The 25,610-nt window shown below is 35.4% G+C and overlaps 1 protein-coding gene and 1 pseudogene across 7 annotated transcripts in view; both read right to left on the bottom strand.

Moving 5' to 3' along the window:
- Lrp1b (LDL receptor related protein 1B) overlaps positions 1–25,610 on the bottom strand; it is a 1,777,797-nt gene that overhangs the window by 171,082 nt on the left and 1,581,105 nt on the right. For all 7 annotated transcript variants that reach the window (XR_009056008.1, XM_057755646.1, XM_057755649.1 and 4 more), the window contains exons 63-66: positions 17,804–17,897; positions 13,751–13,867; positions 13,513–13,632; positions 12,037–12,156 (exon numbers count right to left, since the gene is read on the bottom strand). Coding sequence is in view for 6 of the 7 variants with exons in the window: in XM_057755646.1 (XP_057611629.1) it covers positions 12,037–12,156; positions 13,513–13,632; positions 13,751–13,867; positions 17,804–17,897 (451 nt within the window). In the remaining variant the exon portion in view is untranslated. The remainder of the gene's footprint in view (positions 1–12,036; positions 12,157–13,512; positions 13,633–13,750; positions 13,868–17,803; positions 17,898–25,610) is intronic.
- On the bottom strand, positions 18,746–19,708 carry LOC130864774 (40S ribosomal protein S11-like; annotated as a pseudogene).

The raw sequence follows: 25,610 nt of genomic DNA, 5'->3' as shown, positions 1-25,610 counted from the left end.
AATTAAAAGTTGTCATTTCATAATCAAAGATAGCAAAGTACAAATCATGTTTAAAATATGAAAGCTGGGAAGCTTCAGGGCAGAGATTTAAATATAAATAATAGAATTAAAGATATAAGCCAGGTAAAGAACGAAAGATTTCAAATTCATTGCCTGAAGGATGGTGATAAAATAAGTTACTTAAAAGTCTTGAAACAAAGAAATTTTTACCCAATGGAAAATGTTAGGTTGATTCATATTTTATTTTAAAAAATACATAGCTAAAAGTATCTCTAAATTATATAGAACAGGTTTTATATAAACAATAAAAGTGGGAACAGTACAGATGCCCAGTACAACTGACCTCATGACCTAAACATTAATGAGTTTTGTTGCAATAATGTATAGCATATGAAATTGTGGATATAAGACTTTCTTAGCCCCTCTTCAGTTGTAACTTGGAAATACAGTTGATTTTATTTAACCAACATGTCTATGAATACCTTGTCAGTAAAATGATAGAAATAAATGAATATATACGCTGAGCCAAAACATGGAATTAGTGAAAATTTCAACCCATACAGTTGAAAAACAAGCTAACAAGTATTTTTTTTTTTTACCACATCCATTTCACTCTTGGATGATAGTCCTAGCTCTTGTCAATCAGCTCACATGTAGATTTCTTAGAGTATATAGGCAACAAATATGTGTTATCATATTGTAACTATGTACTCTATCCATATACATGATAATTCTCTGTATATATATATATATATATATATATTGTATATAAATAAACCCTATTTATGCAATACAGCAATCCACAGATTAAAAAAATTGATTCACCTGCATTACAAAACCTTGTCTCACAACTTTTTTCATCTATAAAACAGTTAAAAAACATATAACTAAGACAGTATTCCTAGAAAAGTTTGAGGGAAAATAAAATACCTGACCCATAATTGAAATACATCTGTTTTTATTTATTCAAATTTTCGTTAACTGCAATCTAACAAATCTCATTGTGGAAGATAGCATTTTTGCCAAATATTATAACCTGGTAGAAGGTCACCTGACTTTAAAACTATCACACTTTATCTGTAATGTGTGACTATTATTAATAAAACTGCTATGAATATTAGTTGTGCTAGCATTCTTGTAGTAGGATGAAGCACCCTTTGGGTATATGCCCAGAAGTGATATAACTAGATCTTAAGGTACATCGATTCCCAATTTTCTGAGAAAAAGCCATATTGATTGTTAAAGTTGCTGTACGAGTTTGCACTCCCACCGTCAGTGGAGGTGTGCTCCTGTTGCTCCACATCCTTGCCAGCATGAGGTTTTGTTTTTGTTGTTTTTTTTAATCTTACACATTCTGACAGGTGTAAGGTTAAATATCAGAGTAGTTTTGATTTGCATTCCCAAGATGGCTATGTATGCTCATTATTTATTTCAGAGTTTCTTTCCCATTTCAGATTCCCCTGGTGAGAATTCACTGTTTAGATATGCATCCCACTTTAATTCGATTATTTGATTTATTAGTGCCTAGTTTTTTTTTTATTGTATATATTTTCGAAATTAGCCCCCGTCAAATATGGAGATGTTGAAAATCTTTTCCCATTCTCTAGACTGCAGGTTTTTCAAATCTATTATGACCTTTGTTTTACATAAACATTTCAGTTTCATACATGCTATTTACTAATTGTCAATCTTAATGGCTGTGCTAATGGATTTGCCTCTAGTGCCAATGCGTTCAGGGCTACCTCCCATTTTCTCTTTTATCAAGTTCAGTGCATCTGGTTTTATCTTGAAGCTTTTGATCCACTTGGACTTCAGTTTATGCAGAGTGATAGATATGAATCTATTTGTATTCTTCCACTTGCAGACATTCAGTTAGAGCTGCTTATTTGTAAAAGGCGGCTTCTTTTTCCCCACTGTATAAATCTGGCTTCTTTATAAAAGTCAGGTCCATAGGTGTCTAGATTACATCTGGATATACAGTAGCCTTTTCCCCTACCATGTTACTTTGTCCAGCCTTAATATGGGGGAGGTACCTAGTCTAATTGGAACTTAATATGCCACCTTTTGTTAATATCCCTCTGAGTCTTACTTTTTTCCAAAGGGAAATGGAAGAGTAGTGGACTAGGAGCAGAAGAATAGTGGTAGGGAGGGACTGAGAGGAAAGAAGGGAGGATAAACTGTGGTCAGGTAACATATATAAGAGAAGAATGAACTTAAAAATATATAACTTTTATAAACACACTATTTCAAACAAAAAAAAAAGATAAAAGAAAAAACCCCAAAGAAACCAAGCTATTTTAAGATATTTTTTAATTAGATTAATTAAGGAAGAAAAACCTGTAAATAATCTCCTTTTCATAGTCCATACAACATTACATGGAACAAACAAGCTTTTCTTTTTGTCTGATTGACCCAAACGTAATTGTCAAGTTTGTCTACTCTATTGCTGTGGCCAGTATTAAATCAAACTCCTTCAAGATTCCAAGATAGACTTAAGTCTAGCAGTTTTCCAAGAATCTTCCCAGGTTCTAGATTTGGATTAAGAAACATCCAGCTTCATGGACCAAACACCTCTGAGAGTTTGATCTTTCTGTTGTGTGAAAACCACTGTTAGAATTGCTGGAATATATCCTGTGAGTCAGTCTAATAAATCCCCTTTAATAACAGTTTGCTCCTATAGAAATCTCCAACAAGTACACCACCTTAGCAGTGCTAATGTAAAAGGATGGAAAAAGTATTCTAATCAAAGAGAACTAAGGCACAATATCTAAAAAAAATCCAATATCTAAAGGTGGAAATTCAAACCAGAACTAATTAGAAGAGAAAGACATAATGAGGAACATTTATTTCCCATTAAAGGAAAAAATCAATATGCAGAATCCAAAACATGCTTCCACCAAACAATGGAGGATCATCAAATTTCATTAAATTAAATTAAATGATATTAGATCATCAACAATAGATTAACTCCACTACAATGATCCCGGGTCAGTATCTCAACCAGTTCTCACCAAGAGTGGTCATCAAGAAAAACAAAAATGACAACAACAAGAAGAAAATATATAAAGAAATCCTTCAGATAATCAAGTGGACCTAAGAGATATCTATAGAACATATCTTCCTAAACACCAAAAAATACACATGGGATTACAAAAATCCCATGGAACTATAAAGTCCACACAATATTGGGACCCAAAATAAGTATCAGAGACCAGAAGAATTGAAATCACATCCTATGTAACCACAATGGGATAAAGTTAGAGAGGAACATCAATAGAAACTACAAAAATTAAAAAATACAAAACAATAACAAAAAGGCCTCATAGAAACTAAACCACCCATACCCGCATGATGACTGTGACAAGGAATAAATCCAGAGAAAATATAAAAAATTCTAGAGTAAAAGAAAATAAAAATATAACACATTAAATTCTATGGGACACAATGAAGGAAGTTCAAGGATGAAAGTTACAACACTAAGTACCTACTTAAGCAACTTTGAAAGATGGAAAATTAATTAATTAATGATGTACCTGAAATTCTTCTAAAAACAAGTAAAAGCATGCCTCCAAAAATGAGATAGAAAGATATAATCAAAATCAGGGCTGAAATTAATGAAATAGAAATGAAAACAATGTAATACAAAGTATCAACGAAAAGACGAGTTATTTCTTAAAAGATATTTAAAAATTAACAAAAAATAGAGAGAGGTATCTAATTAACAGAATTAATGGTAAAAATTGGAGACATTAAAGCAGAAGAGATAGTGAGGACTTCTGGGAATTCTGAGCACATATTTTTTAAAATGAATATTCAAACTTTAGAAATTAAAAGAAGTTAATATATACATATATATATATATATAGTCAACAGTAAATAAAGGTGGAATAAATACATTTGAATATATTGAATATAACATCCAATGAAATGTTGTAAATTCTCCCAACTAAAACAATGCCAGGGGCGGATAAGTTCATCACAGTATTCTATCAAGTTTTAAAACAAGCAATAATACCAATACTCCTTAACTGTTCTACAAAATAGGAACTCAAAAGAAGAATTCTAAATTTTATAATTAAAGTTATTATTAAACTAACAAAAGCTATCATAAAAATCCTTAAAGAAATTTATAGGCAATATCTTTGTTGAACATAAAACCAAAAGTTCTCAATAACACTTGAAATTGAAGTTCAAGAGCAAATTAAGAAGATTAATCACAGTTATCAACTTTGCCTCTTCCAGAGATACAGAAATGGTTCAACATACATGCATCAATAAATGTAAGCTACAGAATAATTAGACTTATTCATAGAAACTACATGATTATCTCATTAGACGTAGAAAAGGCCTTTAACAAAATTAAACATCACTGCAGATTGATAGTCATAAAGAATGTTGGAATATAGGGTATGCATTTCAAAATAATAAAGACCACATATAGCAAGTCTATAAGTAACAGTTTGATAAGTAGAGAAGTGTACAAAGAACTTCCACTAAGATATGGAGGGAGGGGGACTGGGGAAAGTGGGAGGGAAATGTGGGAGGGGAGGAGGTGGAAATTTTTAATAAATAAATAAATAAACAAGGATGTCTATTCTCTTCCCTCTTGTTCAATATAGTACTTGAAGTCTTAGCTAGAGTGGTAACAAGTGAAGAACTTAAAGAGATACAAATATAAAATAAAGGAGTCAAAATATCCTAATTTGCAGATTATATGATTATATACACAAAAGATTCTAAAGACTCCACACAGAAATCTTATATCTGAGAAGCACATTCAGCAAAGTATCAGGCTATAAAATTAACACAGAAAAAAATCAGTAGCTTTCCAAAAACCAACAGTAAGCATACCAAGAAAGAAAGCAAGGAAACAATTTCACTCCTAACAGTCATGTGTGTGTGCATGTGTGTGTGTGTGTATGTATGTATATATGTATGTGTGTGTGTGAGTAAACATAATCAAATAAGTCAAGTAAGTGAGAAATTTATACCAATAAAACTTTAAGATACTGGAAAGCAAATAAACTGAAGAAGGAGATACCAGATTGCATAAACATATCCCACACTCATGGATTGTCTGATTTTATGGTAAAAATAGCCATCTTACAAAAATCAATCTACATACACAATGCAATACCCATCAAAATTCCAAAACAATTATTCACATAAATTGAGAAAATAATTATATTTCATATGGAAACTCAAATGATAAAAATAGCCAAAATTGCCTTAAACAATAGAAAATATGCTATATTTATCATTATCCCAAATTTCAAGTCACTATAGAGTTATATTAACAATATTAGTTTGGAATTTCAAAGTCTTGGGCCACTTCTAGTTGTTTCTCTCTGCTTCATGCTTGTGACTGAAATTTGATCTATCAGATTTCTGACCCTATGAAGTCTGCATCTTCTGCCATGCCTACCTTCAACGGTGGACTAGTAAACTCTTATGCTTCTAAAAAAGGTTAGATAATATAAGTTTAATAAGTTATTTCTGTGTTTCATCACAGCAACAGAAAAGTAATGCACAATTCGTAGGTGTAAGAATGTAAGGCCTACCAGGCCAAAAGAAACCAACCTGGAGTCTGCCTGGAGCTGTCAGAGGTCCTGACTGTATCTAGCCAACAAGGAGCCACAAAGTGGTGTTTCCTGAGTGCCTAGCACCAGGGGCTATCAGAAGTCCTAATCATGCCTAGCCAAAGATAGACCAGTATGAAATGTCAACAGTCAAGGGATGAGAATGCCTGGGTGCTGGGGGTGGGGCACATAAATTTTCCCCATTGTTAAATAAATGAATCTTCTGTATATCTTCTACCTGACTCCCGGTGTCTGTGTTTATTGATGTCACGATTTTTTGCCCCCTCCCCCAAGGAAAACGTTAGGGCCCAGCAACTCTTGGGCATATTCTCATATGAATATATATCATATTATAGAGATATCTGACCATCCATTGTCAGTGATGCTCTATTTAAAATAGTCAGAAATAGAAAAAAAAGGATATCCTTCTACTGATTGTTGAATAATGGAAATGTTGTATATTTACATAATGGCATATTTTTTCAGTTGTTAATAAAAATGAAATGGAATAGCTGGTAACAATCAATCCAACTGAGGTAACCCAGAACCCTGTAAGATATATGGCCCACATAATCAAAATGCTATTGCTCAAAAATTATAGTTTTGACACACAGTAAAATTATATAAACTTCAGTGAACAGTAGGATTTTACATTTCTTCTGTTTTTCCTAAACATCCAGAGAAGCCCCCAGCCTCCATCAAAGGAAGACGGGTGAGCTTTGGGGATGGATATGTCTTAGCACTTAGGCAGGGAAGGAAAGGGTGTGAAAAGTAGAAATCATAGTGTGAAAAGCCATATGTCATAGGCAAGATCTGCTCTTTCTTTTAATTGCCCTGAAATCATGCTAACCTTTTAAAGAAATTCAGTGAGTAGTCATTTATTGTAAGAAAACATTCAGAAAAATAGGAATATTGAAGGATAATATTTTAAATGGCAATAAGAATAAACAGTAACTTACTTATAAGGTCCATAGTCCAGGAAGAGCTGATATCTCAGACTAAACTCCACCTCCCCTCTCCATCGACATCCATCATTTTCTACACAAGCATTGTGCGTAGTTGTGATGATAAAAATGATTATTGTCTTGTCTTTATCATACGTCACAGAGTATTAGTGAAAGAAAATAGACACCTAACAAGCAATGTTGATGCTTGATCCTCAATGTTATTTTTGTAAGAACGCATCTAGGTTTATTAACTATGACTCTAGAAACTGTACCTTTTTTACTTACACATAGATGCTTTACCAAGGGTTAGTATTAATATACAAAGAAATTCAACTTTCCACTGCAGTTGCTTGATTTCAGTAATATACAGCACAGACATACAGGCATAGGGCTAAGCAAACCTAAAAGAGTTGAAAGTACAAGTGAGGAGTCAGGCATGAAAATGCTACCCCAAAGTCTGTTTAAATGGGGTTTTATACAGTCAAATCTAATTAACCAAGCATTTTCCCCCAAAAAGTAGCTCCTAGTTATCTGAACTTAATGTCTACACTTTTACTTAGTGTTTTTTTTTTCTATAAGAGGATAATGCTTACTTTCTTCATATGCTACTGTAAATCTTCCTCTGATTAATAGAAAGGTATTCACAGGTTACTATCTTGCCACTTTAGAGAATTAAATGTTTGAAAAGAATGAGAGATAAAGGCCTGTCAAAAAGGTTTTGCAAACAAACAAAAATCACAGAATATGAACTGCCCAGTGATAATTTCCAAGAAAACAACTACATCAACTGCACATTTTGTTAAAATAAATTGGTTTCTACATCAATTGAGTTTAAATTCCTAGTAGACAGGAATCTATTTCCTCACAGTTTACTACGGATCTCTCTAGAGTCTAGAATATTTGGCAGGTTACCTGCCTCCTTGTGTGGTTCCAGTTAGTTTCTTGAAACATATTTTCAAACTTATAGTCTATTTTATTCAGGAAAAGAAAAAGAACCATCAACAAATAACTGCCCAGCCTTCTCGTGGACAGATCGTCAGTGAATAAAGGTCAGAAGAATGTTGGTAACCTGAATATTCCAACACTACAGAAGTGGTTACACTTTCTTTCATACATGCACGCATGCACAAACACACATACACACACACATATGCAGAGAGAGCTTGCTGTCGTGGCTACTTGGAGAAAAAGAGTTTCTCAAAACAAATAGATTAAAGAAAAATATGATAAATGCATAAAAAGCATAAACTACAACCAGGCAGTGGTGGCACAACCTTTCATTAATTCCAGTACTTAGGAGGCAGGGGCAGGCAGATCTCTGTGAGTTCAACGCCAGCCTGGTCTACAAGAGCGAGTTCCAGGACAGGCTCCAAAGTTACAGAAAAACCTTGTCTCGGAAAACTAAAACACACACACACACACACATACACACACACGAGAGAGAGAGAGAGAGAGAATATAAACTGCAGTAAATACATAGCACCACTGTTGAAATATCATTGAAACAACAAAATTTTCTTTGTACATACTAAATAATTTTCCTTCTTACCAAGCTTTAAAAGCATTCATTTTCATCATAGCTACTTGAGTGATTAGAAATATATGATACTAAATTATTACCTTTAAGAATTTCCAATTGCTAGCCGGGCGGTGGTGGCGCACGCCTTTAATCCCAGCACTTGGGAGGCAGAGGCAGGTGAATCTCTGTGAGTTCGAGTCCAACTTGGTCTACAAGAGCTAGTTCCAGGACAGGCTCCAAAGCCACAGAGAAACCCTGTCTCGAAAAACCAAAAAAAAAAAAAAAAAAAAAAAAAGAATTTCCAATTGCTGAGACAAGAATTGCATTGGGCAGGGTTTTAAAAGAGAAACATGAAGCTCTGTGATTGTGTTTTAAGGTTTTAGAATTAAATCATCAACCCCAAGCTCCACTGGGAGATGAATACCATATAAGGTGTCCAGAAATGTTATATTATAATGACTCCTCAAGATGTTTTAAAAATCATTCAGAAGGATAGAGAACATGAGCAAGGAAGTCAGGACTGTGAGAGTTGTGCCCATCCACTATGACAGTGGGGCTGATCTAATGGGAACTCACCAAGGCCAGCTGGACTGGGACTGATGGAGCATGTGATCAAACCAGACTCTCTGAACATTGCTGACAAGGAGGGCTGACTGAGAAGCCAAGGACAATGGCACTGGGTTTTGATTCTACTGCATGTACTGGATTTGTGGGAACCTCGTCTGTTTGGATGCTCACCTTCCTGGACCTGAATGGAGGGGGGAGGACCTTGGACTTCGCACAGGGCAGGGAACCCTGACTGCTCTTTGGACTGGAAAGGAAGGGTGAGGGCAAAGGGAAGGAGGGGGAGGGAAATGGGAGGAGGGGAGGAGGTGAAAAATTTTAATAATAATAATAATAAATAAAAGTTTTACTAAGTAGAAAAAAATCATTCAAGGTGCAATAAGTATAAGATGAGAAACAGTAAAGCAAGATGCCTTTTTGTAGGAACAATCACAAGCAAGCGTCTGTGAAAATCTGTGTTCAAGAGGTCCCAAGTATCAGTAAAAATTTAAGATCAGAGTAGGGTTTGAATACATATGGGAGCTTGGGCTTTTAAAACTAGGACTTAGTTCTCTTAATTCTATTCCACAGCCTAGGGTCAAGGTTTTCTTGAAATCCCTCAGGGTGTTTATGGATAAATACATGCCTGTTTTCCAACAATAAAGTCCCGCTATCAAGTTTCTCTAAATATCTCCAAAGCTAGATGCCACAATCTTTAACACAGCTGCCTCTAGCCCTACCAGATAACCTCACAATGAGAATGCTCACTTCACGTGTTTGCTACATAAAATATACTGGACCAGTTTGTAATGGTTATGAAAATATAAGAAATACAGATTCAAATCACTAAGTAGATGTCATCGTTCATGTGCCATCTTTTTGAAATTTCCTCCTTGTGGAATAAGCATTTGCAAAGGGCTATCATAAATGTAAATTGGAGGAAATTCACAGTTGGTTGAGTACAACTATCATGTAGTACATTGCTCTAGTTACAGGTATCTGGGCTGGAGCTGAATTTCATTCCTCAGCCTCAATCCAGGACCCAAAGCTGAAATAAATACAATTCAACTTGTAACTGGTTATATGGTAAATGCAGTCCTCCCTCTGGGTTTTATTAAACCTAATAAAAATAAACACCAATGCAAAATGTTTACAACTCAGGTTTATTAACTGTTTTGTCTTCAATTTACTAATTTTTAATAATTATAATATATAGAAATAATCTTCAGCAAGAAAATAGATTAATTACTTGTTTATTCATATTTATATAATGATACATCACAAAATAATGTTTCCCAATTAAAGAAACTATGATGTAATTTGTGAAATTTTATTTATCTTGTGTTTCTATGTATGCCTTTATGTTGATGACTGAGCACACAAGCACGTGTGTGGAGGACCTAGGACCACTCTCTCAGGAAATGCATTTATCTCATGCAATATCCCTTGTGAGATTCAGGAACAGAACTGTGGTCATCAGGCCTGTATGCAAAGTACCTCTACCCACCGCATCATCTTTCTGCTCCTTAAGTCATAACCACTATCCATATAAACATGGTTTTATAAGTTATTCATTTCCTATGTATTTACTTTATATTTCAATCTGTTAATTTCTTACTTTTCTAAGGCATAGACAGCTTTGCTGAGAATTGCTGGATGATGCCAAACTGGGATGCTTTCCAAGGCCCTACATAGGGATCCCTGGAATAATTTCACCCTTACAAAAGGATCCCTGCCCTGAAAAACATTGTGGTCCTGGCAGTGTGTGGCAGCTTCAGCATAATGTCACTCAAATTTCCTGACCACGCTGTGTGCTGTGAATACCATTGGTGAATAAAGAAACTGTCTTGACATGTTGATAAGGCAGAAATTAGATAGGCAGGGAAAACTATTCTGAATGCTGGGAGAAAGGAGGCAGAGGCAGAGAGAAGCCATGAAGATGCAGCCAGAGACAGACGTGCTGAAACTTGGCTGTGATGCACAGATTAATGGATCTGAGTTAAAGTAATATATAAGAGTTAGTCAATAAAAAGCTAGAGCTAATGGACCAAGCAATGATTTAAATAATATAGTTTCTGTGTGATTATTCTGGGGCTGAGCATGCAGGAACCAACAAGTGGACTCCAACAACATGTTTGAAAGGGAAAAAAATCAAGGCACACGCCAATTCATTCTATGTTTTTGGTTGAATATGTTCAATGGAATAATCACACTCAAAAGAATAAAGCTACTGAAGAAATATCAAGTCTTGTTAGTGTGATGAACACAAGCACCTTTATTTCTGATAACTAGTCGAGAAATGTCTTTGTTGAATTATATAATCTATCAAAACAAGATTATGTTAAAATTTCAGGATTATACTATAGAAATTACACTCTAGCCAGTAAGGAATTTAAATTTAATACCTCATCTTATTTGCCTTGATTAAAAACCTTGCAGAAGGCAACACAGCTAATCCGCCAGTGAAATTAACTTGCTTACCAAAGCCCCTAATAATGGGGGAATTGATGAACAGTATGCGTGGAGATGGTATGATTAACTGTGCATACCAAGTGGTAACTGACAATTATAGGACACTATGGTAAGCTACAATGGTTGTGTGCTGCGAAGACAGGTTTATGGAATTATTTTAAGTGACTAAAGACCTGTCCTTTTTGCTCTTCTCTATAAACGGAATTTCAGAACCTTATGATTTTAATTCTCTTCCCAATGAGGAATCTTTGTGAATGTATTTAGACAATTCTGAATGGCTTGGAAGTCCCATATTCATTTTGCACAATTTTCATCTCTTCTAATCAATTACTGGTTTAAATGCTTTTTCTTCTCGGAATGCCAAGTTGACATATTTGCCTACAAAATGGATGAAATTAGTATTTAATAAATGTTGATATAAAGAGTTGGACTTAAGAGCTGCATTTCATCCCTTCTCGGTCTTGACATTTTTAAAACAGGATACTTTGCAGTAATCTATGACTGTAATCTTCATTCTAAATTATAAGGAAACATTGTACTAGAAGATAATTGCAAATATTAACATTTCAAAAGAGTTTTCACAATCATAGTTATTTATTAAAATGGACCCAGTATTTTATTCACTTTCCTATTCTTTCATTATGTTTTGATTTACCCCATGATTTCTCTAAACAGCTCATCATTTGCATTTACTTCCATCTTATGCTATGCTTTCTGTAAACAGCTCATCAGCTGCATTTCATTCCATTTTAATCTGTGCCTTTATTAAACGGGCCACGCACTTCATTTCCTTTCAACTCAGCCTGTTTTCTGTAAATAGCTCGTCTAAGTTCGTGATGACTCTCAGCACAGAGGAGCTAACTTGTCCGTGTACACTTGCTGCTGAGCTGTGTTCAGGGTTTTTTTCCCCTCTGTGCTCAGCTCAGATTATGGCACCAGCGCATGAAGCTGACCTTTGTAGCTGCAAAACACTCACCACAGTTGGCTTCATCAGAGGCATCTGCACAGTCTGGGTCCTCGTCGCAAACCCACAGTTTGGAGATGCAATGCTTCGTCGTCTTGCATTGGAAATAATCAGGAGAGCAGCTGTTTTCAGCTTAAGATAAAAAATATCTATTAATGTGTGACATTCAGCATAAATGAATATGTTATTTATTAAAAGCAGTTAGACAAGGACTTGAGACGCCCAATGAGAACGTCTCTTTTCATTAATGGGTACTGAGTAGAGAAAATGTGTGTTTTAATTCCTGTAATTTGGAAATACAAAAGATAATATAATTTTGTGAAGATACATGAATGAAACCAACATTTTCAGGAGAACTACAGATTATATATTTGTAAACCACTTCCTAAGGTGGAGAATTCTGTCCTGAAAAATAGATTTTCAAACATTTTAAGAGTTCATCCTGATTCATTTTATAAGCCCAAATGACTAAACTTAGAAGACAATAAATGAATGAGGAAATGAAAAGTCCAAAAGTTTAATAACAATCCTCAGAAGTAGTTGGGCTTTTTGAGGGAGTAGTAAACATTTGATTCAGACTGTAAACTTATGGCAACCCTGGTCACTTTACCGCAGCCACTGCTAGAGTGGCCAGCTTTGAGAATAGGTCCAAACTACTCAGATCACAGCGCCTCCATCAAATTGCTGAATGCCTGAACATTATTTACTGAAAGAAGCTTTATAGAACGAAATAAAAATTCATCAGGACAGAAATATTCAAAGCAGTTTTGTTGAAAACCTGAAAATTGACAGGTGCTCCATCTTTTGGGTTCTCTGTGTGTGCGTGTGTGCATGTGTGTACATGTGTGTGTGTGTTTGTGTGTGTGTGTGTGCACATACATAAATACATGACTTTCTAGCCATTTCTCCATGTGGAATAGAGCCATTTGCTTTCTTTTATTGTATTTGATGTTTGGGTAGAGACAGAAGTACAATGTGACAAGAACAAAATAATTTACTCTTATTCTTTTTAGTAGATTTTAGGGATTACTATCTGAAGCAGTATTTAAAACTAATTGTGCTTTGATATCGCATAATTTCAACTGGTATTTCATGGGAGAAAATTTCCTAATAAAAATGGAATTAATTTTCCATAACTCATTTATCAAAAATCATAAAGTACTTATACTCAATGCGGGAGAAAGTCAGTTTATGGGAACACATCTTGTAATCGACTGCTATGTTGTTTTAATGATAAAGGTGAGTATATCCTGTTCTTGTCTGACAAAATATCCAGGTAGCTGTTAAAATAAAGATTATTTGTATCTTTTCATTTTTTTCTCTGTTCTATGGAGAACTTCATAAATAAAGCATTGTAATTGACAAAATTTAGTCATTTCTTGTCTATATAATTCCTTTGTTTCTTTACAGTGCATGAAGATTAATTTTGATTCGAGTTTCAGTTAGCATTCAAAAGTCCAACAAGACCTGACATTCTGTGTGACTTACGACAGTCCCTTTCATCTTCCTCGTCCCCACAGTCATCTTGTCCATTACATCTGAGGTTTACAGGGATACATTTCTGGTTCTGGGTACACTTGAACTGACCTGGCAGACAGACATGCGTGTCTAAGACAAAGAGAAGAAAATAATGTGAACTGAGACCCAAGTCTGCATTTACGTCAGTGCAGTCAGGAGCAATCAAGACCTAGATGGATGTGCCCAAGTTAGGACTTTAATCACCTACCACAGTTCAGTTCATCTGAGTTGTCTCCACAGTCGTTCTCCCCATCACAGATGAAAGCGGGCAGTGCGCAGAGTCCTGTTCCACACTGAAATCGTCCTGGCTGACATTTAAATTCAGCTGGGAGAGAAAGCGTGCAGGTATTGTAGATGACAATCTAAGTTCCTCATGTCTTACACAGAAATTTTCTGACACTGTCATTGGTATTTTGCAATGAATATATGTTGAGCATAAAGCAAAAGCCTCATATCTAGAGATCTACTGGCTTGGTGAACATCTAAGTCATGGGCAACTCGGATGGCCTCCCGACTTGCACTTCATAAACTCTCTTACCAGAGACACAAAACTGCAACATGCAAACTATAACTAAAAAAAACAAGAATAATGGTAATATAGTGCACTACAGCTATAATCTTGGTTCTGGGATAGCAATGACAGGTTGAGTCCTGAGAAGTGTGAACCAGGCAGCTCAGCCTAGTCTCAGAGTTCCAGGCTAAGAGTCTCTGTCTCATCTGAGGAGGAAACTCAACATTGACCTCTGATGAGCTTCCTGTGCACATCTCAACACACATGCATTTGCTCATTAACATGCATGCATATATACACATACAGGTACACATATACACACACAAAAAAACACATACACATTAGGAGAGCACTCTATAGTGATCTCAGCTCAGTGCCAGGCTGTTCCTAAACATACTAGAATAAAGAGCTTTTACTCTAGTTCCATTTTTTTAAAGTATTATTTATTCTTTCTGCATTGCTGCCTACAAAGTACTATGGCCTTAGCATATAATCTTTAATGCTAACTGAATACCTCCTGTGCAAATCTCATTAAGAACATACTGTTTTTTATATTAATTGCATATAATATTTTGATGTCAGAAATATTTTGCATACCATTTTCAATATTATACTAAATACTTTATAATTGGTAGCATTTCACAATACGTTTGCTTATATATAAGGAATAGTTAAAAATAAAGACGATCTACTGACTGTTTTCTGTGTTAGCTACTAGGTTACAACTACCAATCAGCGAAGATTTTTATTTATAAAAATTATAGCTTTTCACATGACCAATAATATGACCATTTAAATATATGGAAACCAAGTGTTGTTGATATTAACAGTTCAGCCATAGAGGTATAAATTTCCAGAGGTAAACACCAAGTTCTGACTCAGACCTGACTCACAATTCATATTACTCACAGGGAAACACTATTTTGAACTCATGGTTCCAATGGCCTATTAATTACTGACAGATAGGTTAATATTAATTTCTTTATTAACTCAAGTTGGGAAATAAAATATAATTGGAGTTTTAAACTTGGTTCAGGACAAGAAACTTGATGATGAATAAGAAAGTGATCTCTAAAGCCTAGGTAGCAAGAGCAAAATTAGACATGGTCATGACATCAAACTACAATTATTTGTAAAGAAAATGAAACAATCATAGTAGGAGAGACAACCTAAGAAAGGGAAAAATGTTTCAAAAATATACATCCTAATCATGGCCTGATACACTAAATGCATGAAAATCAACTCAAACATAAATTAACAAATTAGAAAATTTTAAGAGTGGGTTAAATGCTTAAAAGAAAAAAGTATAAAATACACTACTAATTTCAAAGGTGATAAATATTAAAACTATAATGAGATACCAGCTCAAATTTATCAAAATATGTATTATTTTTTAAAAGCAAAGTTTTCAAATATTGGGCAAGTGTGGAGAAAGGGACTGTAAACTCTTGATAGCAATATAAATTAGTACATAGGACAGAAATTTACCGGAAACTTCTTTAAAAGTGAAATAGAACTGGCATGTTATTAGGAAGTTCTGATATAAATGGACGTGTACAAAGGAAATGAAATCAAAGTGTTGGAAATTTGATGCCATGCCTGTATTTGCTGCAGTGTTACAGTGTTTACGGTGGCACAAGAAAGCATCACGTTATGAGTACACAGAGAGATAAACAAGGACATATCACAGATAAACACTGAGTCTCATTCATGCTTAAATAAGGAAGAAATCACATTTGTGATAATTTGGGGGAATCTAGAAAGCATTCATCACATCAAATGGTCCAGGCCAAGAAAGAGCAAATGCTCTTTTATGGCATTTATATATGATGTTTTAAAACAAACAAACAAACAAACAACTCATTAAAACAAAAAGTAAAATGGTAGTTATTAGTGGTTACAGAGTGAAAGACTTGGGAGATCTTGGCCACAGGACATAAAAATTCAAATAGACAAGAAAATTAAGTTCCAAAGAATGATTATACATTGTAGTCACTATATTTTTTAACAACATGTTCCACACTTGACGATTGCTTACAAATGCTCTCCATGTTTTCAAAACAAAGCAAATAATGAGCACATAAGGTAATATACATGCTAAATGGCTTCAATTAGCTATTTAATATATCTGTCACATGTATTAGAAAATATATATATGTCTTCACCATATATATAAATTTACTTTTTAATTAAAATAATATATGCTAATACTAATGTTTAACCAAGATAAGGTTCCTTCACCAGCAATGTGCCTTTTCTGAATTGTTCAAACAAACATAAGCACTTGGCTACATATATTCTGAAAGTTTGTAACTGGGAGAAACTCTTATTAACTCTGCAGTTAACTCTTCACACAGTGGATTACAACATGATATTTCAAAGTTACAAATAGAATTCAGAACGTACAAATATTTAAAAGAACAATCATTGTGATTCTGTCTCTGCTCTAAGTCTTTGATGTGGTATTTCCCTCAACAATGGTGGCTCTGGTCAGTAAAGGTCATCTTAGGAGGACATCAACAGGTACATCTCATAATGTTTAAATATACAAAGGCAAATTATATTTACTTTATTCACTGCATTATAGAAAAATACCTTTTACTGTGGAAAACTAATTCTCTTATAACAAATAAGTCATAGTGAATGTTCATCATCATCCATACTACCCCTTCTTTTGGCTGCTATTCCAATTCAAAAACTTTTAAAAAGAATAATTTGATCATAACTTTATACCTATTATCCATAAGTACTTCTCCTCATGCATTGTCTACTAGAATGAAGATAAAATCTATCAACAATGCCTAAAACATCAAACACACAAATAGATTAGGAAAGTATTGGCTTTCACTTTATTTCTCACCAAAGAGGTGGCTTGATGCTTTCCACATAAAAAGAGAATATGGGAAAGAACTTCCAGAGTATGAGGATAGTAATGGAAAGGAAGATGAAACACAGTTCATTCAAGTAACAATCTGTAAGTGTGAAACGGCTTTATAATTGGTGTGAGAAGCTTCTTCAGAAGTAAATAACTGCCTTTCACTTTGAGGATACTTCCTCTTCAGTGGAAGTCTTAGGATCTTGAACTCAGCTGTCACGGCCAATCAAGGTCAATGCACGAATCAAATGTCAGTGCCACGTCAGGCCAAATATGCACCGAGACACTAAGGGAATTGCCAGGATTGACCGTAAACTCTTCATCTTGACAAGGAAGGATTGGAATGACCTATGGAGTGAACTATAACAGAATTTCCAGAAAGTTCTCTGATTGCCCATTACCATTTAAGTTAACAATGACTGCAAGTTTAGAGGCTCTAACCAGAGCTGTCACAGCCAGGAACCCTTTTGCAGTAACTGTTAAGGGCAAATAAAATCAACTTACCATAAATAAAATTTAACATTAAAAATTCGGACTCCTCAAGAATTTTCAATATTTTAACACTGACAAAAGAAATATAACTTTCTATCCATTATATGGGAAGGTATTTCTGCATCTTGCTGATCTGCATTTCAAATTCGGTGAATACATTGAGTTAAAAAAAAAATCACACCAATTACTATACTACTGACCACTGTAAGGGAAAGGTTTTGTTCAGAAAAAAAAAAAAAGTCATGAGGAACAAACCCAAGATATTGCGACTATTTGTATTTACATTTTTATAAGAATTGTGAGATAAACTTTTTCTAGATGATTTCTCCAGGTGTGGAATGTGAAGAACACCAAAATCCAAAGCCAGTGTTCAGAATACTCACGGCAGTCTTCAGGCTCATCTGATCCATCGCCACAGTCATCCACGGTGTCACATTTCCACCAGAAAGGGATGCATTTATCAGTTTTGCACTGAAACTTTAAAAGAGAAGAAGGTACAATTAGAATGTTGATAGTCATTACATATATACAATGGGTATTCCTGCAGAACATGGCACAGCCCCTCTAACTCTCTCACTGTAATGCTGAATACACATAGTCTTAGAGGCTCCACAACAAGGAATGAATGCATACACACCAACACAATCTGTCAAGAAATTTTACTACTCTGAGCATGTTGGAGATTTCCGTGCTCACAATCAGACTCAGGTATTTCCATGCTGTCTGAAGGCCTGCTTAAATCCAACAGGGCACACAACTAAGTAGCTGCTAAAGAAACTGGATGGCCATAAAAGTGTCAGATGTTTAACTGGCTCCATATGAATAATGTCTCTGAAACACTATACCAGGTCCAGGGCTATCAGGAAGAGATATCTACATAAATTAGGTAAATATGAATTAATTGAAGACAATTACATTTCCATAAGAATCTTGGCAACTTCACTGAAAATCAGGCCAGCTCTTACTAATTAAATGTTATGGGTAAACTTGGAAGATTCCTTCCAACTGTACAATCACAGTTCCTGAGTGTCATGAATGTTCTCAGTCCAAACAAGGAAACAAACAAAAAACTATCTAAGATCAGAATTTGTAATTTCTCACATAAATATTGTTGATCCTTCTCCAAAACTGTAGTCAAAACAGTTAGTTTCAAGTATTGGAATTATTTTAAAATACATAGAAGATAGTACGCTTGAATGTAATCAGAATATAATTATACCTGTATGAAGATCTTTTACTAGAGCTTATAATTAAACACATGCTAAGTGTTTAAAATGTACATTTTTTTTTTTTTTTTGCCAGAAACTAACTTTATTTGTCCTAGGTCATAACTTCTGGAATTGTTTCTTGGTGACCTTGAGAATATTGAAACGCAGGGTCTTGCTCAGGGGCCTGCACTCTCCCACAGTGATAATGTCGCCCATCTGTGTATCCCTGAAACAGGGGGACAGGTGCACAGACATGTTCTTGTGGCGTTTCTCGAAGCGATTGTACTTTCGGATGTAATGAAAATAGACCCGGAGGATGACAATGGTCCTCTGCATCTTCATCTTGGTCACGACACTGGACAGGATCCGACCTTTGATGAAGACGTTGCCAGTGAACGGCATTTCTTGTCAATGTAGGTGCCCTCCTTCGGCGTCTTGAAGCCTAGATGGATGTCTTTGTAGTACCGAGGGAGTTTTTCATTGCCGGTTTCTCTAAGCAGAACACGCTTCTTTTTTTTTTTTAATTTATTTATATATATATATATATTTTTTTTAATTAAAATTTCCACCTGTCCCCGTTTCCCATTTCCCTCCTCCTCCTTCCAAATATTGCCCCCTCCCTCTACTCCCCTCCCCCTATCCCCACTTCTCTTCTCCACCCCCCACTCCATTCCCCCTCCCTCTCGATACTGAAGCACAGTACAAATTCCCTGCCCTGCGGGAAGACCAAGGTCCTCCCACTTCTATCTAGTTCCAGGAAGGTGATCGTCCAAACAGGCTAAGCTCCCACATAGCCAGTTCATGTATTAGGATCGAAACCTAGTGCCATTGTCCAGATGCCCTATCATATGACAAAAGTATCTGTTCAACTATGTTCATAGCAGCATTGTTTGTAATAGCCAGAACCTGGAAACAACCTAGATGCCCTTCAATGGAGGAATGGATGAAGAAAGTGTGGAATATATACATATTAGAGTACTACTCAGCGGTAAAAAAACAATGACTTCTCAGAACACGCTTCTTGTTTTGGAAGATTGTGGGCTGCTTTTGGTAAGCACGTTCGGTCTGAATGTCCTCCATCTTCACGGCAGCCTGAGGAAGAGAGGTGGTCCAACTCCCGGGTTTCCTTCTTCACTATGCGAGGTCCGGAGCGGAAGTGTTTGGTTCTATTTTTTTTTACTTACTGTTTTGTTTTTATTTGAAATAGGAACTGACTCGGAAGCCAGAACCAACCTTGCACTCATGGTAATTATTTTAATGTGCTAGTATCTCAGATATAGCCAAACAATAAAAAATTTTAAAAACACGTAGGAAATGTATGTTATAAAATTTAATATAACTTAAAATTCCAGTCACTCAAAGCTCCAATGACAGATGCTATTTTCAAGTTCTTCCATTGAAAATAACAAAGTTGATGTGGGATTCCCTTCTGGATGCTGTGAATATGTATTATAACCATTCGTCAATAAGAAACTGCTTTGGCCTCTGGCAGGGTAGAATATAGTAAGGTGGGAATTTCAAGCAGTGATAAAGGAGGAAAGAAGGCAGAGTCAGGGAGAACTAGCTTCCACTTCCCACATGGGAGATTACAGGTACATATCTTTATCTCAGGTGCTTTTATGTGACAGTGGGAGTTGATCCATAACACAAGTCAAATACTGTGTACCTCATGCCGTGAACTGTTTATATTGTCAAGTTTACTCTGTAGAACAATGCACAGTGACCCAAAGGCTTAGTCAATTTGATCCTTAGTGCTCTTGGGCAATGTCGCCATATTTAATCTTGCTATTATTTAAAAATAAAATATATTAATCTTACTAATATTTAATTACAAAAATAAAAGCTAATTGTTTAACAGAGTACTAGTATCTCAAGTGGTTGACATTAAATCACTAATAATAAGCAATTAATAAATATAATTCCCTTGTGTTGGTCAACGTATATTCTTTACTCTTATTTCTCTTGCTTTAATTAATTAATATGTTTGCTTGTTTGTTTTGACGCAGGTTATCCTTATGTTCCTTCAGCTGTCCTGGAACTTTACTATATAGACCAGACTGGCCTTTACCTCAAATAAATCCACCTGTTTCTGCCTCCCAAGTGTGAGGACTGAAGGTGTGGATGATCACAACCAGATTCTTCTTTGTTTTTTAAAAGAGCTTATATTCATGCAGATTGGAAACCTTTTATGAATACATTTCTTAAAGTTATTTCCTTCTTGAAATGTAATACATTAATTCCCATGCAAAGGATTTGGCATTGAAAAAGGGTAACTTGAAAATATTGCTTTGGTCCAATTATCTTTAATAGACATGGGTATGAAATACATTTGTTCATTCAAAATGCAATTGCTATAGTAAGAAAGTCTCGGCTATTAGTAGATGCTGAAGGTGTCCAGTACCATAGAGTCAATTCTGGATAGAATTAGAAACAGGAAAGTGAATCCTTCCTCTTGTAGAAATGTGGAAGGGAATAGAGAACAGGAGCCCGGGGAAATCTATCTATTCAACTGATTTTTCTATAATTTGCTTAGCCTGTGGTTATGTCTGTCGTGTTTTTTCCTAAGTTACCAGAGGAGAAAAATACCTTTATACGTAGTTGGCTCTTTGGGGAAATGAGGCTAAATCTGAAAGCAATTACCCTGAACATTAAATATTTCCAGTCATTATAGGATATCAAAGTACATTAGTGAGAGGATTCCATGTCTTCTGAGAATCTTCAAAGTATTCCCAATTATGAGAGGGAATTTTGTTTAAGTTCACAAAATATATCTGATTTATAAATACCAACTGTTGGAATTATACATAATATGAAATTCTGCTCTCATTTCAATCTAAAAAGAATATAAAGGGGTTTTGAGTCAAAGAAACCATGATAAAGCACACTTACATTGCCTCTTAATTATAACCAACATTTTATTATAAAAGATTTCATTCATATCTTAGAATCATGTTTTCATATTTACATTCAGTTGCATTAAAATTAAAAGTATAAAATACAGTAATATTAAAAATAAAAATATAAAACTGCACAGTCCCACTTCTTGCCTGCCAGGTTGTAGCAGAAGCCAGTCTTGAGGAGCAGCCAAGAACCTGGAGCAGAAGGAGGTGTCTCCCCACTGCACCCCAGTTAGAAAGCAAGAGTGGATGCTGCTCATGCTCTCCTTACTGAAGCCACAGTGTGGTTGACTGTATAGTGGAGTACAAATACAATGTTTTACAGCAAAATGAATTAACTGTTCCAACATGGAAATCATCTAGATGTGGAAAAATCTGCTAGGATGGCTAAGGGAAATAAACAGGATAAGGGTGTGTTCTCCAATAATTTTGTTGAAGAAATAAAGCATTAGCCGGAATCCGAGGATAATACTTTGTCCATCAAATGGGAAGCTGAGGAAAAATAGCAGATCGTGGAGAGTGGATGAGCCCTTAGTACGTCTAGCTCAAGGAATTCAGCTGATTCACAACTCTAAAATGTTTAGGCAACAGTGTTCTATATTATTTTATTTATCTTATTTATTTACTTATTTTATCACTACATATTTTTCTTTTTTTTTTATTCTTAGACCAGTGGATTTTTTTTTTTTTTTTTTTTTTTTGGTTTTTCCTTAGGCCTCTAGGATTTCTCTTCTCACTCAGGTTCTGGTCACATAAGCAGTGTTGGATATGGTCTTATTTAGTGGAGGAAGCCTTAAGTCACATGAGCTATTACTTGGTTACTGCCACAAGTCTTGTGCCACATTTGCCATAGCATCTCTTTAAGGTAGTATACCATTGTAGATTAAAGGTTTGCGACTTGTCTTGCTGTTTATGTTTATATTTTGTTAGTGTACTGAGTACCTTCCTGAACCAAAGAAGCTGAAATGTAGGGGGAAAGGCTCTATATAGTCACCGGCTCAACATCTCTCTATTCAATAAGACAAGTAGATGTTGTCTTTGTCAATAGTTTTGTGGCATCAGTTTGTAGAGAGGAACCTATAGCCTTAGCAACAGGCTTGGTTGCTTGATGATTCTCAATGATCCCCTAATCAACTCTATAAGATGTAACCCAATTCTGGGACTGATGCTTCATCTGATGACAAGAGATGGCCAGTTAGGACTCTGTCTCCCCAGTATTTGATCACTTCATTTGGATTCCCTTCTTATATTTTTATATTTTAGGAAGTTTCTACTACATTATGTTTCCATTCTATCCCCCAATGGTCCCTTAATTTTAGCTGCCTCACCCTTTTTCCCTCCCCAAACCATCTCCCCACTTGATTCTCCCACTTGACCCTCCCGTCCACATCTATCTATCCCTTTCCCTTTCTTAAGGAAATATATCTGGAGATATTTTTAAAACATGCTCTGGGAAAACTAGGACAAGAAATTGCAGTGGTTAAATATAAGAGAGGGGATAAATAAAAAGAATCAGAAAAGACCTTATTCCTATAGTCACTGTGATCTAAACCTAAGAATAGGGAGGGAAGGAAAATAGGCATTGACGGCAAAAGTAAAGTAACATTGCAAAGCATTCTGTTACCATGAATGGACCTAGGAAGATTAACGTAGTTTTAGGCTTTATTTTTTCTTTTTCTTTATTAACCCTTTCAAGACAGGTTTCTCTGGAGTTTTGGAGCCTATCCTGGAACTAGCTCTTGTAGACCAGGCTAGCCTCGACTTACAGAGGTCCACCTTCCTCAGCCTGCAAGTGCTGGGATAAAGGTGTGCTCCACGATCGCCCAGCTGATGAGCTTAGTTTTAAAAAAGGTGAGATGATTCATTTTGGTGGATTAAGAGACTGGAGCCCTGTGCTGGTGGAAGTGTGAAATAGGGAACAGAACTGGATCTTTATCCAAAGACATCCAAAAGCCTTTGCTTTCCAAAACTGTGTAACACCTGGTAAGGCTCCAGGAACAAAGGCTGGCTTATTAGCTGCAGAGAAGAATCTTTTCTTTCCAAGTCCAAAGAGGAGAGGAAAATTCACTGCTAGAACAGAAACTTAAACAGTGCTCCTCCAGTCACACCCAGAGGCCCACTCTTCTTACCAAAGCCAATGTTATATCCAGATCTCCTGCAAGAGTTCCTCCAGAGAAACCATAAAACAAACAATCAAAATAAAACAGTTTCTCCTCCACCTCTGTCAGTCAAATACTGAACCAGTGTCAGAACCAAAGCTGGATCCAGAATAATTGCTATGAAGGCCAGAATTGCATAGACCTAGAGGCATTGATGGCATGACTGCCTCAGAGAACTTGTTACATTTCACCAGGAAAAGATCTAAGATGCTTGGAAAAACTGCCTGGCCTCCTAAATAGTGAACATTCTCCAACTCAAAACCCAGAAAAATCTGGAGGTCACCAAATGAAGATAGTACGAGAACTCAGCTTTAAAAAAGAATTGAGCTGCTCTTCAAAACAATGTCTTTTGTACCTTCAAGTGATTCTAAAGTAAATACAGGCACTCTCCTAACTTCATGAGAAATTAAACATAGAAGCCGATGATATAAGGGAAATTTCCTGAATGAGTTAAGATCCCAGATTATTGAAATTCATTTCTGCTATTTGCTTCGAAAATACTACTGAATCTCTACAAAAGAAAGAAAATTTATAATAGCTTTTTATTGAGAGTCATATTTTTATTTTAAGATTTCTATACTATAAACAAAGTAGTTGTTACTTTGGAAGTAATATGTCAGATAAGGTATTTGAGTGGGCCAAATTTGCTTTTAGGAACAAGAGGCATTGCTCTCCTGATAAACATAGGGATGTAAATTCTATGTGTGTGTGAGTGCCTGTGAACATTTATATGTGCATGCACACACACACACACACAATTTACTTTTAGCTTCTTACTCAGGATTACACTCATGTGTTTGCTTATCCTCAGTGTTCTTTGTATTTTGGATGATAAAAAAGAACTTTCCTACTTACCAGGTTCTGTACTCTTGCATAATAAATAAATAAATGATAAAAATTAATTCAGCTTCAGAAAAAATTAAAACATATGCTTTGGTGGGTATTTTCCAAGACTTCATCAGATAAATTTTAGACTACAATTATCTCTCACCAAAAGAAGGTATGACTACAGAAAAATGTAATACCTAGTACAGTGAACTATATTTGAACTATGAAGAAATCCCACTTAAAAATAAGATAAGCCATATTAAGATTGATCATTTTTCCACTTTCAAGAATAGTTTATATACCTAGAACAATCACAATCAGTTTTTGTGACAGGATTTAATCTTGATTTAGAATAAATTCTCTGACTATATTTTAATTCCAGTAGAATACATATTGGAATATTTTGGCTCTTTTACTTTTATAAAAACCATGCCATTTGAGGATTATATTATTGATACCAATTACTAAATGATAACAAATCAAATGCCTTAGTAGCATTCACTTGAAACTGGCATTTTAATTTTATTTTTCTGTAAATGTATGGTTATATGTGCTCCTATGTGTGTGTCTGTACCCATAGATACAAACACACAAGTTCATGGAGGATGAGCATAATTATGGCCAACCTAGCCTGAAGAAGTAGGTCATAGGTAAACCTTGAGTGTTCTTTCTCAGATGCCTTCCATCTTGATTTGAGATGGGGTTTCTCTTTGGCCTGGAGCTCATCTAATAGACAAGAATATATGGCGATGGATCTGCCTCCACTTTCCCAGCCCTGGGCATTCAGACCAAAGTCACAGTGCCTGTTGTGTTCTTGCTTTTTGTGCTTAATGATGTTGTTTTAAATGCAAACCCTGATAGACAAACTATGCCCCTCCCGCATGGAAGAATACGAGATACCTATGCAGCCCCTGAAAATTGATTAATATTTAGTGATGTGAGTCCAGAATACTTAGGTTATTTGGGTTGTTTAAATTTCAAACTCACTGAAAATTGTGTCCTTTTCTCTTTCTCTTTTGTGTAACAAATTTTTAAATACAGTATTTTCTCTTTTTCTCTATCCCCAGTCCCACTCCCTTCTCTCTCCATCCACTCTTC

The sequence above is a fragment of the Chionomys nivalis genome, chromosome 22 (assembly GCF_950005125.1).
Source record: "Chionomys nivalis chromosome 22, mChiNiv1.1, whole genome shotgun sequence".
NCBI classification, from domain to species: domain Eukaryota; kingdom Metazoa; phylum Chordata; class Mammalia; order Rodentia; family Cricetidae; genus Chionomys; species Chionomys nivalis.
This window is presented reverse-complemented; position numbering and strand designations above follow the sequence as displayed.